Raw genomic sequence first — 13,831 nt, 5'->3', positions numbered from 1 at the left:
AAATGCGTTTTATCGACACCAGCTGGAAAAATACTCGTGTTGAAAATGCGGAATAAATTAAAATCTGAATAGCTTTGGTCAGAATGTTGATATCTTTGCAAAGGTGAAGGAAGTAATGTTTTTTTCATTAATTTTACAAGCTGCAGAAGTTCCAAAGGTATTTACCAGCAGTGAAATACCTTTTCTAAGTGTAGGCTTAATGTTGTGTGAAAAAAATCACCCAGTTCGTGCACTTTCTAGCTGCCACAGGAGTAAAGTAATGCTGAGGCAATGTGTCAGCAGAGAAGAGCTGGGATTGTAGCTGTTGTTTGGTTCATTTGCTCCTCTAGATGGACATCTCTGTCATGCTGGTGCATTCCTCATTGAGTCTCGGATGGCTGTATCTTGCCATCATTTGCAGGTTTCCCTGTCCTCAGGCAGTACAATCTGCCGCTGAGGCTGGGCTGGGTTAGAATTGATACAAGTGTGGCTGTCCTATCGTAAAGAAGAAGAGAAATTGTCCCTGAGCACTATGATAATTCTGCGGAGATGCACAGACAACTACATTTTTAATGGTGCACTAAACCAAATTGCCATTTAGCAAACCATCCAACCCTAAAAAGCTTATTTTGAAACAAAGTGAATATAAGTTGATATTAATATAAATTTGAGATTTATAATTTAGAAGTATTTGACATTTCAGCCTATATGTTGTTCAAATCTCCAAATAGCACTGTGTAAAATTTTAAAAACTGGACAATTGCTTTCTGGTTTCTTGTCTGCAGTGGTTTTTAATGTGGTTAGCGGCAGAGCCACTTTGAGGACATCACATCTGGGAAGTGCAGAGCTCCGTGTGGTTTGGTGCCTGAGAGCAGAGAAAACGAGCACGTTCTTGTTCTAGAGATCACTAGATATTTTTGAAGTGGTTAGTATTGGGGTGGCAGCTGGCTCTTATTGCAGGTCATCAACAAGAATTTTGTTTGCCACTGATTGTAAAATGCTAGTTTGATTCTTTTTACTTTATAAGATGAAGAGATAGCAGCGTATAATCTCTGGATCACAAAATACCTTTGGCATTATGTAGTCTTCAGGAGCCACAACTTATTCCCATCTGACAGTCTATGCTGTTGTGGACAAATTTGGTTTCTCACTCAAGCTAGCAATGTGCTGATAGCTGAGCTGAACTTTAGCGCACTGCTGGCCTGTGCGGAGGAGTCACCAACATTGTGCTTTCTCCTGACTCCCATATGCAGCATGAAGATCTCACAAATAAGGATTGGGTTATGCACTGCTATGCTCCAATTGACACGTTTTCTCACAAGTATGTTTATAGTAGTCATATTTGGCCTCTTGTTAGCAGACTGTGCTACCTTAGTAAGTTGGATCCATGGTCTGAATAATAAATTAGAACAATTTGGAACAACAGAGCAGATTGAACAAGTGGAGGGAGAGAGAGAAAGAAAGAGAGAAGTAATTTCAAATTCATGAATTTTTGCCAAAACTCATTAGAAAAATAATTGTGTTCAACTTTATTGGCCAAAAAATATGGCTCAGCTGAAAAGTAGCAACCTTACTCGAAACATAATTCAAATGACTATAAACACGAGAAAATCTACAGATCCTCGAGATCCAATGCCACACAAAAAATGCTGGAGGAACTCAGCAGGCCAGGCAGCATCTATGGAAAAGAGTACAGTCAATGTTTCAGGTCGAGATTCTTCTTCATGATTGAAAAGGAAGGGGAGAAGTCAGAATAAGAAGTGGGGAGAGGGGAGGAAGAGGTACAAGGAGGCTGGTGAGAGGGGGAGGGCTGAAGTAAAGAGTTGGAAAGTCGCTTGGTGAAGAGCTGGTGGGGGCGAAGACCATAGAAGAAAGGAAAGGGGGAAAGAGCACCAGAGGGAGGTTATCGGCAGGTAAGGAGATGAGGTGAGAGAAGGAATCAGAAATGGGGATTGGTGGGGGGGGGGGGAAGGTAATTACTACCATTCAAGGGCCTTTTAATTCCACTTCCATTCCTATTTCAATATGTCAATCCATGGCCTTATCTACTGTCACGATGAGGCCACATTCAGGTTGGGGGAGCAACACCTTGTATTCTGTCTGGGTGGCCTCCAACCTGACGGCATGAGCATCGATGTCTCGAACTTCCTCCTTCTTCACATTTCCCCATTCCTATTTCACTCTCACCTATATCCTGTCCTGCTCATTACCTCCCTCTGGTGTTCCTCCCAATTCCAAAAGTCTTGTATCCTCTCCTATCAGATTCCCCTTCCTCTAGCCCTTTATCTCGTTCACCAATCAACTTCCCAGCTCTTTACTTCAACCCTCCTCCTCTCCCAGTTTTGCTTATTACCTGCCATCTTGTACTTCTTCCCATCTTCTCACCCTGACTTCTCCCCTTCCTTTCCAGTCCTGAAGAAAGATCTCGGCCTGAAATGTTGACTGTTAACTCTTCCCCGTAGACGCTGCCTGGCCTGCTGAGATCCTCCAGCATTAAAGTGAACTATGGTTGTATTTTAAAATATTACATGCAAACAAGTGTTTGCTTGAATGTCAGTGCAGTTTGGTAACATCTCCACAATTGCCATCAGCACAATCGAGGTGCACCTCAGTCTGTGTGCTTAGCCTCCTGCTCTGCTCATTTTACACAACGGCACTGAGGTACAACGGTACAGCTCCATGCTCCACTTCTTTCGGCCGAGTCAAACGTAGTGATGAATCTTCAAATAGGAGGGAGATTGTGGAGGCACATACAACCTCCCACTCAACGTCAGCAAGATCAAAGAACTCATTATTGAGTGTAGGGGGAAGAAATTGGGGGTTTGTGTCCCGGTGCTCATTAGGGAATCAGAAGTGGAGAGGGTCAGTAACTTCAAATTCCTGGTGTTATATCTGAGGATCTGTCCAGAATATAAATGTCATTTATCACGACAGTGCCTCTTCTGCAGATTCAGCATGTCATTTAAGATTCTGCCAGTAGAGAGTATCCTGACTGGTTGCAACACGGTATGGTATGGAAACATCAGAGGCCAAGAATTGAAAAGCCTACAAAAACTGTTTGGCACAGCCGACTTCATCACTGGAAAAACCCTATCCACTATTGAGAACTTCTGCAAAGAGCACTGCCACAAGAAAGCAGCATCTGTCGTCAAGGACACACCCCATCCTTGCCACGTTCTCTTCTCACTGCTACCATCAGGAGGAGGTAGAGGATCTTGGGTCCCATACCACCAGGTTCAGGAACAGTAACTACACTTCGTTCATCAGGCTCCTGAACCAATATGGACATCTTCACTTATCACAGCATGAAGTGCTGAACTGGTCAATGAACACAAACTCTGGAATCACTTTCAAGGACTCAATAACTCATGTTCTCAGTGTTAGTTATCTGTTTGTTTATGTATTATTAGTTTCTTTTTATATTTGCACTATTTGTCAGTTGTGTGTAGTTTTTCCATTGATTATATTGTACTACATATTACTGTGAATACATGCAAGAACATAAGTTTCAGAGTAATCTTTGGTGATCTGTGTGTCATTTGATAATAAATTTACTTGGAACTTTAAATGAAAAAAACAATAGAATACAAGTTGCGGAATGAAAAGTAAATTTAGTTTGTTTAGAGCAGGTCTTTGAGAAAGTAAGCCCTGTATCTTTTCCATTTTCAGATTTACTGACCTGCACCCCCTCCAGATTTTCCAGTCCTATAACCCATTCTCTAAAGTTCCTGGCATCTTACACTTTCTTGACCTTGCTAAACCTTTGTTTTGGGAATTTTGCTTGTGTGGGTCCAGTTGTCCAGACTTCTGACATTTTAATCATGAGATTTTCACAAGTTAGCTTAAAATACATACAGAGTTGTTTATGCTTAACCTTTCTCAAAAGGAAAACTGAGCTAAAATTCAAGTGACTGATCTTCTGATGTTTAATTTCTAGTTTTTCCTCAAACTTGTTTTAAGCTGAAGGGAAAGTTCATGTTGAAGAGAAGCGGTGGAAAGAAAGCAGGTGTCTGCTATAATTTGGAGAACACGTGAGGCTGAATGATGTGAAGTATGGGGTCCAGAGATAATGAAGGCTTGTTATCTCAGCTGAAATATCTGAGGAGTGCAATTAGAAGGAATGCAGAAGAGAAAGGGAGGAAGGAAAGTCCTTGAACTGTGAGATACAAAACACTGCAATTGCTTGAATCCAAAAATAGAGAAGTTTGCTAGGAATACTTAACAGGGGCAGGCAGCATCTGTGGAGACAGACAAAGACACTTTTTATTTAAGTTAAATAAGCTTTCATCAAAACACAAGAAAGAGCAGTTACTGGAATCTTGACCCTCAGGGAAACTCCTGCAAGAATTCAGTGGCTCAGAAAACATCTGAGGAAGGGGAGAAATTGTAAATATTTTGGCTTGAGACTGCAGCAGTTCTTTTTTGCTTTCATCAGAGCTGTGCTATTCAGGTATGAATTGAAAAAAATGGCTATCTGCATTTGTTGTATTCCGTATTGAATACTGAAGGCTATAATCTGTCTCTGGGCAATACAGGACTTTACTTTCAACTTTCTCTCATTTGTTCCACCACATCACCCCACCATAAAAAAACACACGCATGCATGCACTCACTCACTCACACTCACACTCTCTCTCACACACACACTCTCACACTCTCTCACACACACTCTCACACGTGTGTGAATTCTCACACAGTCACACACACACACACACACTCTCTCTTACACTCACACACTCTCTTACACTCACACACACACACTCTCACATGCACACACTCGCACGCACGCACACACTCCTGCACACTCACACTCACACACTCTCTCTTACACTCACACATGCAACCACACACACACACACACACACACACACACACACACACACACACACACACACACACACACACACACACACACACACACACACACACACACCACACACACCACACACACCACACACACCACACACACCACACACCCACACACCACACACCTCTTACTCTCTTTCCCACCCAGAACAAGATAGGGTTCCCCTTGGATTCTCCTTCCACCCACTTGGCCTAGTTTCAGGTGGTAGACTGTAATATTTATCATGTTCAGTTTGTTTTTGTTTCTCTTCCTTTTCCTCTTAGCATTCTGAAGGTGGCTGTTGCCCTCTGTGGCTCTTTGGATTGTTCTTCTATTTCCTCTGAAACACACGACCCTGCTCACTGCACCTTCCATGCAGTTGTCAAGGATGCAGCAACTGTCCTTTCACCTTGATCCTCCCTACCTAACATTCCAGATCCAAATACTCGTTCAGATGAAGCAGCAATTCACTTGCTCTTCTATCACATTGCACTGCATTTAGTGTTCACAGCGTGGACCCCTGCTTTTGGAGAAACCAGATGTTGATTGGGTGACAGCTTTGCAGAACACTGGCATTTAGTCAGTTGCTTGACACTCTAATTCTTCATTTGACTCTGACTTCTGTTTTGAGCCTTAGTTTTTCAGCAAAAACTGACATAAATCAAGGGACAGCATCTGGAATCCAAACTGAGAACATTGCGGCTCTCATGACTTGGTGAATACAGTAAATTCATTCTTATCAACCTTTGTAGTTTGTTTCAGAAACATTTACTCTGTGTTATCTTCTCCACAAATGCTGCCTGAGCTGACAAATATTTTCAACACTTTTTGATTTGCAAAAGCATTCTATGTCTCTTACTTGCAACATTTCATAAGAACATAAGAAATAGGAGCAGGAGTCAGCCATCTGGCCTGTCGCGCCTGCTCCACCATTCAATAAAATCATGGCTGATCTGGCCATGGACTCATTTCCACCTACCTGCCTTTTCCCCAAAACCCTTACTTCCCCTACTGTGCAAAAATCTATCCAACCTTGCCTTTAATATGTTTACTGAGGTAGCCTCCACTGAGAATTCCACAAACTCACCACTCTCTGGGGAAAACAGTTCCTCCTCATCTCCGTGCTAAATCTACTCCCCCAAATATTGAAGCTATACCCCCTAGTTCTAGTGAACATTTCTAAGACAATAGACAATAGGTGCAGAAGTAGACCATTCGGCCCCTCGAGTCTGCACCGCCATTCTGAGATCATGGCTGATCATTCACTATCCTTGTTCACCTCCTATTTACACCTCATTCAGACAGAACAGCAGGAGTTTCAAACATCTTCATCACAGTTTGTCTGCTGGCACCACCATCACATGTGGGATTTAGCATCTCTTGGTCTCCACTCAATGAAGATAATTCTCTTTGTTCTTTTCACCCCTCCCTCTTTCCTTCGTAATTTTAATGTATGACATCTGATGAAAGGTTATCAACCTGAAATGTTAACTCTCCTTCCCTTTTGTTGACACTGTCTGACCTTCAGGAAATTCTCAGCATTTTCTGGGGTTTTTTTGTTCCGATTTCTAGTGTCTGTGAGTTTTCTTTCTTTTTTTTTGGTTCATTCACAGATGAGCTTCGTCCTGACTTGAGTTCATGTACAGTTTCTGGTGAGGATAACCGGATGAGTAGCACAGAGGTCCTTTGAAACAATTCCAGTTGTTTGCTGTGGTATATCCTGAAAATGAAAGAATTTTAATTTGATTTTGTGGGATGCAGATCTTTTCTGATATAATGTGTTATCTTTTCTGTGAGCTGTGGGGCCCTTAGTTATGCCTTGGACTCAAAGTGGGCCTAACCTGGATTCAGAGCAACCTCAATATCCATTTCAGGAGAAGTGTTTTTTTTAATTCTCTTTAAGAACTGGAAGGGTCTATTAATTAACATCTAAGATATAGACTTCAATTCAACAGCAGTGTCATCATGATCTTCAATGATTTAACTTAGAATAGGTTTTCAATTTGATTAATGTTCTCTCAACTCCACTTTTCAACAGACATATGGAGTGATCAGTCATTTCAGACTGACCCTGATCTCCCACCAGGGTGGAAGAAGATCACTGACGTTGCTGGCATCTATTATTGGCATATACCAACTGGCACTACCCAATGGGAACGACCAGTGTCTACATCAGCAGAGGTCCCAGACATTCGAAAAGGGTCGCTGAATTCAGTAAGCACTTCTCCCACTCCGGAAAATGAGGTAAAGTAGTCTTTGCTGCTTTAAGATCTTTGGAAAATGAAGTGAAGAATGAGAAATCCACAGGAGGCCAGAGTAAGAGCAGTAAACTCTGAGGCTGGCAGCTAGTCAGACTAAAGAAGCATGGAGGGACAGAGAGGGCATGGCCTTGGGAGACTGGACGAAGTTAGAGGGGACAGTAGAGACATGGCAAGAAAGAATTACATTATTTTAAATGTGAAAAAATGGTGCACTTGGAATTAATCACAGAATCACAAAGTTAAGCGGTTTCTGGCAGCTGATACCACATACTTACCACTCCCTGTATAAAAAGGTCATGTTCCTATTAAATCTTTCCTCTCTCACATTAAAACCTCTCGAGTTTTTCATTCCCCAATCCTGGGTAAAAGGCTTGAGTGTATTCCCCTCCATAAGAGCACCCCTCAGTATCTTTCCTGCCAAAGGAAAACTTCTATGACTCAGTCCTTGAGTCCTGACAACATTCCTGTTAATCGTCTCTACTCCTTTTCTAGTTCAATGACATATCCCCTATGGCAAGGTGGCCAGAACTGAAAACAATACTCCAAGTTTAATCGCACTGGTGTTCTGTACAACTGCAACATAAGCTCCCAACTCTATACTCAGTGCCCTGATTGATAGCATACCTAAAGCTGCCTTCACCAACCCATCCACCTGTGATGCCACTTTAAGGGAACCACATATTTGAAATTTAACTTCTCTGTTCTACAACACAGTCCAGGACTTGACCATTTACTATGAATGTCCTAGTTTGAAATGACTTTCCAAATGCACCATCTTACACTTGTGTGAATTAAACTGCAAGTGCTATTCTTCGGCTCACTTAGTCAGCTAATCAAGATCCCGCTGTAATTTTTGATAACTTTCTGCACTGTCTACAGCACCACATATTTAAGTCTCATCTGCAAACTTACTGTCTACGCCTTGTGCAATCTCATTCAAATCATTGATATAGATAAGAAGTAGCAAATAGCCTAGCATTGACAAATTACACGGTTAACAAATTTCACGACATATACCAGTGATATTAGATCGTGATTCTGATCCGTGAGGCGTACCACTCATCCGAAGCCTCCAGTCTGAAAATCAACCTTCTGCAATTACTCTCGGCTCCCTACCGTCAAGCCAACTGTGCAGTCAACCAACCAGATCTTCCTGGATTCAATGCAATCTAACCTTACAGGGCAGCCTGTCATGTGTTACTTAAGTAAACTTACTTAAAATGCATTTAATGCATAAACATTTAATATTAATTGGAATTAAGCAAGAATAAGTGAATCATTTGCGTTTTCATTGTTTCCAGTTGAACCACTGACTCTGTTCAATGCGGGAGGGGGGCTATTTTTGAAGCATATCTGGCCATATAATTCAGTACTAGTGAGCTCTATTCCTGGATTTGTGGCCAGTGGCAGCAGAGGTGGGCAGATTCTCTGTTGTCTGACCTCCATCATTTTGCCAGCTTCCATAGTACAGCATACAGTTCTGTAAGTCCAACCCACAGAGGGATCCTTGCTAATGTTTCTCTTCCAAGCTGCAGAACTTCAGCTTGCTATTTAACCAGAGTGTGTATCTTTTTGAAGAATGTCCTGAAATTAACAAGTAGATTAAGATAAAATTTTGTTACGTGTATACTTTTGAATGAGCCTCTTTCATTCTGCTGTTTGAACTTTCTCATATTTGTTCAATCACATTTTATTAATCAGGACCCTGATAGTTGTTTTCTGCCACTATTGAATTTTTTTGCCCATTTAATATTACAGAAGTAGTGCTCAAAAGAGCTTTGGAACATTCCTTGCAGATGCTTTGTTGGTCTCATGTATCTAACATACTCATCATTTTATCAGCTCATGTAATTATTAACCTCACTGTAAACTGATGGTTTGAGTCACATTTACTTACACTAGTCACATACGTCTGCTTATTCTGTGCCTGAATATTGACATATATTATGCCTTTATCTCCTACAAAGCTTGTAACATGGGAAAAGATTTAGCTGCCCTCTGTTCTAAATTGCTTGTTATTAATCTTGTACTTATGCCTTTTACTTTCAAAACTGTGTGAAATAGTCTGATCCAAGTACAAAAATAATCCTAAACCTCTCTTCCTTCCACTTAGCTTTTAAAACAATGTCATTTTTGTACGCTCAAAAAATTCAAATCTGGTAAGAACAGCACAGCAGAGAGTGAGTCCATATGATTATTTCTCTTAAAATATTTAAAGTTTGATTATCAATTTGTACCTTCCCTGTACACAAAACTTTGCATCATTTTTCTCACTTGCCCAGTCTGCGAATGTATAGTGGAATCATCTGAGTGGGTCTCTGAGAAAGAAGTATTGCAACAATTAAGGATTTTATTGCTCTCCACCCCATAGACAAAATGCCACATTATACCTGAGTTGCCAAAGAGTTACTATCTGATCTTATCTAGATACAAATGTGTAGTGCTTATATTACTTGTCTACTGATCCATCAGCAAAAACCATCTGTACTGAGGACAATAACAACTTGCATTTATATATTTGACTTTAACATCTTGAAGAAATTTGCATAAGTACCTCACAGAAAAGTCATTAGACAAAAGTTTGCACTGCGACGTACATGATTTTAGGACTGAAGACTGAATGCATGGTCAAGGAAGGGAAAGATTAAACATAGTCTTAAAGGGGGAACAAGAGGTAGAGAGATTTTGGGCACAAAACAATCTGCTTTATGGACTTTAGGTGAAAAAACATCTGCAGAGGCAAGAGAGTCATTTGGGAATTGTGTTACTTAGTTTTAACTCGAGACTTGTTCATTGTGTTCAGTGCTATATGTCCAAGGCTTTCAGAAATGTACATTTCTTTTTTATTTGTTGTAGTTGTCATCTCTGTTGCATACATATGGTTCATTTGGTTATCATGGTAAATCTCTAACCTTTTTTTAAAAAAAAATAATCCAGTAGTTTTAGTTGCAATTGTACTGCAGCATTTAGAAGTTGTCTTACTAACTGCTTCAGTGTGCTAACTGTTCCTGTTTTCTGTTTTCATGTTGATGTGTGTCTTCCTCTGTAATTAATTGTCTATCTAGAAACCGTGGACTGACTTTGCTGTACTGAATGGTGGAAAGATTAATAGTGACATTTGGAAGGCAAGTATTTTATTAAATATATATATTTAAAACTTTTTAAACAAAGGAAACAACTAATGTTTGATGCCATTCAACATCCAAATTAATTAGTGTATAGGTTATGGCTCATAAATAATTTCATACAGCACTTAAGTATTGACCCAATCTAAAATATTTTTTGTGAAGCTTGAAATCTTTTGAATATTTACTGACTTGAATGTTTACTGGACCTAAGTGCATAGTTATAAAATAATTTACAGTATGGAAGCATTTCAGTTTCTAACTTGTTCATGGAGTTAATTTACACATTTAGAACAAACTATGAAGGCAGTTGTGTATTTTGTATTTCAGTACTATTTGAGTAATCTTCTGTTTGCGGAATAAATGCGTAATCAGCATATGCTATCATGGTACCATGTGATACAGGTGCGCCTCTCTTAAAGTAAACTTGAAGTCAGACCCGTATTCCCAGACTGCCGTGTCTTCTTTTGAATTCGTTTAAAATCTGCAGTTACAAAGCATTACATTGGCAAAGAGGTGTTTTTAAAATGAACCAGAGATGGCGGTTGACCTGTTGAAGAGCAATGAAATGTTCGAACTTAAAAAAAAATGCAACGAGTAAAAAAAAATGTAGCCCAACACGTGCAGAGGCAGTCGGGTTAAAAGCAGCGCAGCACATGTTCTTCAGAAGAGTGGACATGATCGAACATTTTTAAAAGGCAGAAAAAGGAAGAATTCACAGGTTCCTAAGAGTGAGTACCAGGTGATAATAATCATAAATAAAGCAAAAATGACTGGCTACATTGAAAGATTGGTGAGTTTGATTACACAACAGATAACAGGATTTTATATGCTGAGAAAGTTGAACAATATTTTGAAGCAAATGTAATAGCAAATGAGAAACAAGTGCCAATTCTTCTGAGTGGATTGTGTTTAAAGGCATACAGTTTGCTTCAAACTGCTCCAACAAAGCCATCTGAAATGAGTTTTTCTGATATTGTGAAAGCAATGCAGGAACACTTGGAATTGAAGCCATTGTTGATTGCAGAACACTTTAGGTTTCAAAAGTGGAATCAAAAAGAAGGGGAGTCCATTTCAGCTTACATGGCAGAATTGAAGAGATTGTCTGAGCATTGCCAGATTGGTAATGGTCTTAATAATGCGCTGAGAGATCATTTAGTTTGTAGTATCTTATAAGAAAGGATTGAAAAATAATTCCTAACTGAAGCACACTTGCATTTAAAAGAGCAGGGGAATTGTTCTTTCAATGGGAATCACAGACAAAGGTGCAATTGAGTTGCAGTCAGGAATGAAAGTGAGTGTGAACGAAGTTGCAGCATCCTGTTATTGTTGTGGCAGGAGCTCACATACTCCAGACAAATGCAGGTTTAAGGACAAAATTTGCAGAAAAAACAACAAAGTAAGATGCATACAAGGAGCAGAGAGGCAGACAAAAATAAATGGACTGCACAAAGAATGAGATAAAAAGTCAAGTTGTAATTTCAAGAAGAGTGCTAATCTGCACACTGTTGATGGGAAAATCTGATGACAAAGATTGACACAGGAGTGTGTAGCCTTGAGATTTACAATGTGGAAGCTAGCAATAGACGAGCAATATGGCTTATGCCAGAAGTGAATGACAAATTAATTAAAATGAAATTAGACACTGGTTCGGCTGTTTCAGTCATTCCACAAAATGAGTTTGAATGGCGTTTCAAAGATACTGAACTGAAGCCTGCAGATATCCAACTAAGAACTTATACTGGAGAAAAGAGCTCCTGTGGAATGACATTTGTGGTAATGAGTTACAGCAATCCACATTGAGCTTGTATGTGGTAGAAACAGGAGGATAGCGTCATGGGGACATGAGTGGCTGAGGCAAATAACAACTCGATTGGAAACCCATCCACCATTTGTATGCCACATCCCCTACAACAGAGTCAACTAAAAGCAAAATAAGAGAAGTACCTTTGATGCTACAACTGTCTCCATATCCTACGCCAGGAACTGTTGCCCAACAGGAGGTTAAGCAGGTGTTTGTGACAATCTCTCCGCCTCAGGATGGACAGCATGTTGGACAAACGAAGGTCCGCGCTGCTCTGAGGAATCATGAAAGCGATGAAGGCAGGTCTGACTACAACAGTTGTTGTCGGCAACATATCTGAGAAAGCTTCTGATGTTTTTAATCAGTTATTTGGAAAAATGTGTCTTGGTTTTAAGCTGGAAGGGAGTTCAAGGAGTTGCAGGAAAGATGTAAGCATTCAGTTTTTGTGAGTAGAAAGAACCCTGCATGCATTAATGTTACCGCATGAACTTTAAGTGAGAGACAAAAAGCTGTTTGTTAAAGATGCAAAGACCAAAACCCAGCTGGATGAACAAAGGCGAAAAAGAAGGGATCCAATGGAGATAGAAAAACAGGGAATTCACAAGATGGTTTTATGAATGAAGAAGTCAAGAGGAGAGATCAGATCATCAAGGGAGCAACAGGATTAACGCCAGTGAACTAAATCCACCTTCCCAAGATAAAGATGCATAAACTAGAGGAAGAAAAGGGAAGAAGAAGAGCGGGTGGCTACAGCTGTCAGAACCACTTCCTGCAGCCTCAGTCAGCTCCTACAACCACCATGGAGAAGGCCCCAGAACATGAGATTGTTTCACAGCCACAAGTCTCACCTGCCAAGCAGAGTGACCCCCTTGTGAGGAAAGATGTTAACCCACAAGAGCAAGTAAGTGTCTACAGCGATTTAAATCTTCAGACCTGAATGGGACAATTCAAACTTTACTAAGCAGTGGATATCTGCATATAGTAGTTGTATTGTATAGTATCCTGTGTATATAGTTGAGATGCATTCTGTACTGAGTTGGTTTATAGCTAAGCAGGTAGGAGTGTTGTGTATTTATTATTTCAGTAATGTTATATATATTGGTTGATTAACCATTCTTTGTTTAAATAATTCATTGCGGTTTATATGTATAAGTACATGAATACATATACATGAATTTATATGTATAAATACGTCATCAGGCACACCTCGCTCGAAGTAAGCTCAGAGTTAGACCTGCATTTCTGAACTCCCATGGCTTAATGTTTTGAATTTACAAATTTCTGAATTGCAATGCTGTGAAGGGCAAGCATTTCAGTTAGTATCTTTTGATTCACCCAAGTAAATTTTCTGGTGGAAAATTACAAGTTGAAGTCATGTAAAATTTGGAGATGTTTGTGTGCCTCTGTCACATGGCAAATGTTTGAAATCAAGTTATTGGTTACCCCAGGTGTATGAAAAGACTGAATGTGTGTATGTCCCTCTGGAGCTTCTTTAAAGTCAATTCTAAAATTAAAATTCATTGATTAATTAAAAAGATCAATACACGAGACTGTACAACATCTCTTGATGATGAAAGTAAATCTGTATATATTCAGTTTGCATAAGAGCTGTACTTTCAGGTTTTGATAAATTAATTTCAGGTTTTCTGCAGCAATGTCTTATTCCAATTGCTCTGAGGTTCCTAGTGATGAGATCAAAAATACTGCTATTGGAAAGGAATAAATTTTGCTTGGTAATGTTCATATTGAAGTAAGCTGCTTTTAATAGTTCAGTTCACAGAAAGTAAGACTTGTGGCAGGGAATGTGGGCAAAGTA

General features: G+C 39.9%; 1 protein-coding gene across 6 annotated transcripts in view; it reads left to right on the top strand.

The window, feature by feature from the left end:
- apbb2b (amyloid beta (A4) precursor protein-binding, family B, member 2b) overlaps positions 1-13,831 on the top strand; it is a 265,174-nt gene that overhangs the window by 119,569 nt on the left and 131,774 nt on the right. For all 6 annotated transcript variants that reach the window (XM_059989082.1, XM_059989079.1, XM_059989083.1 and 3 more), the window contains 2 exons: positions 6,864-7,069; positions 10,152-10,211. In XM_059989082.1, the coding sequence (XP_059845065.1) occupies positions 6,864-7,069; positions 10,152-10,211 (266 nt within the window). The remainder of the gene's footprint in view (positions 1-6,863; positions 7,070-10,151; positions 10,212-13,831) is intronic.

This window comes from Hypanus sabinus, chromosome 14 (genome assembly GCF_030144855.1).
Source record: "Hypanus sabinus isolate sHypSab1 chromosome 14, sHypSab1.hap1, whole genome shotgun sequence".
Lineage (NCBI taxonomy): Eukaryota > Metazoa > Chordata > Chondrichthyes > Myliobatiformes > Dasyatidae > Hypanus > Hypanus sabinus.
This window is presented reverse-complemented; position numbering and strand designations above follow the sequence as displayed.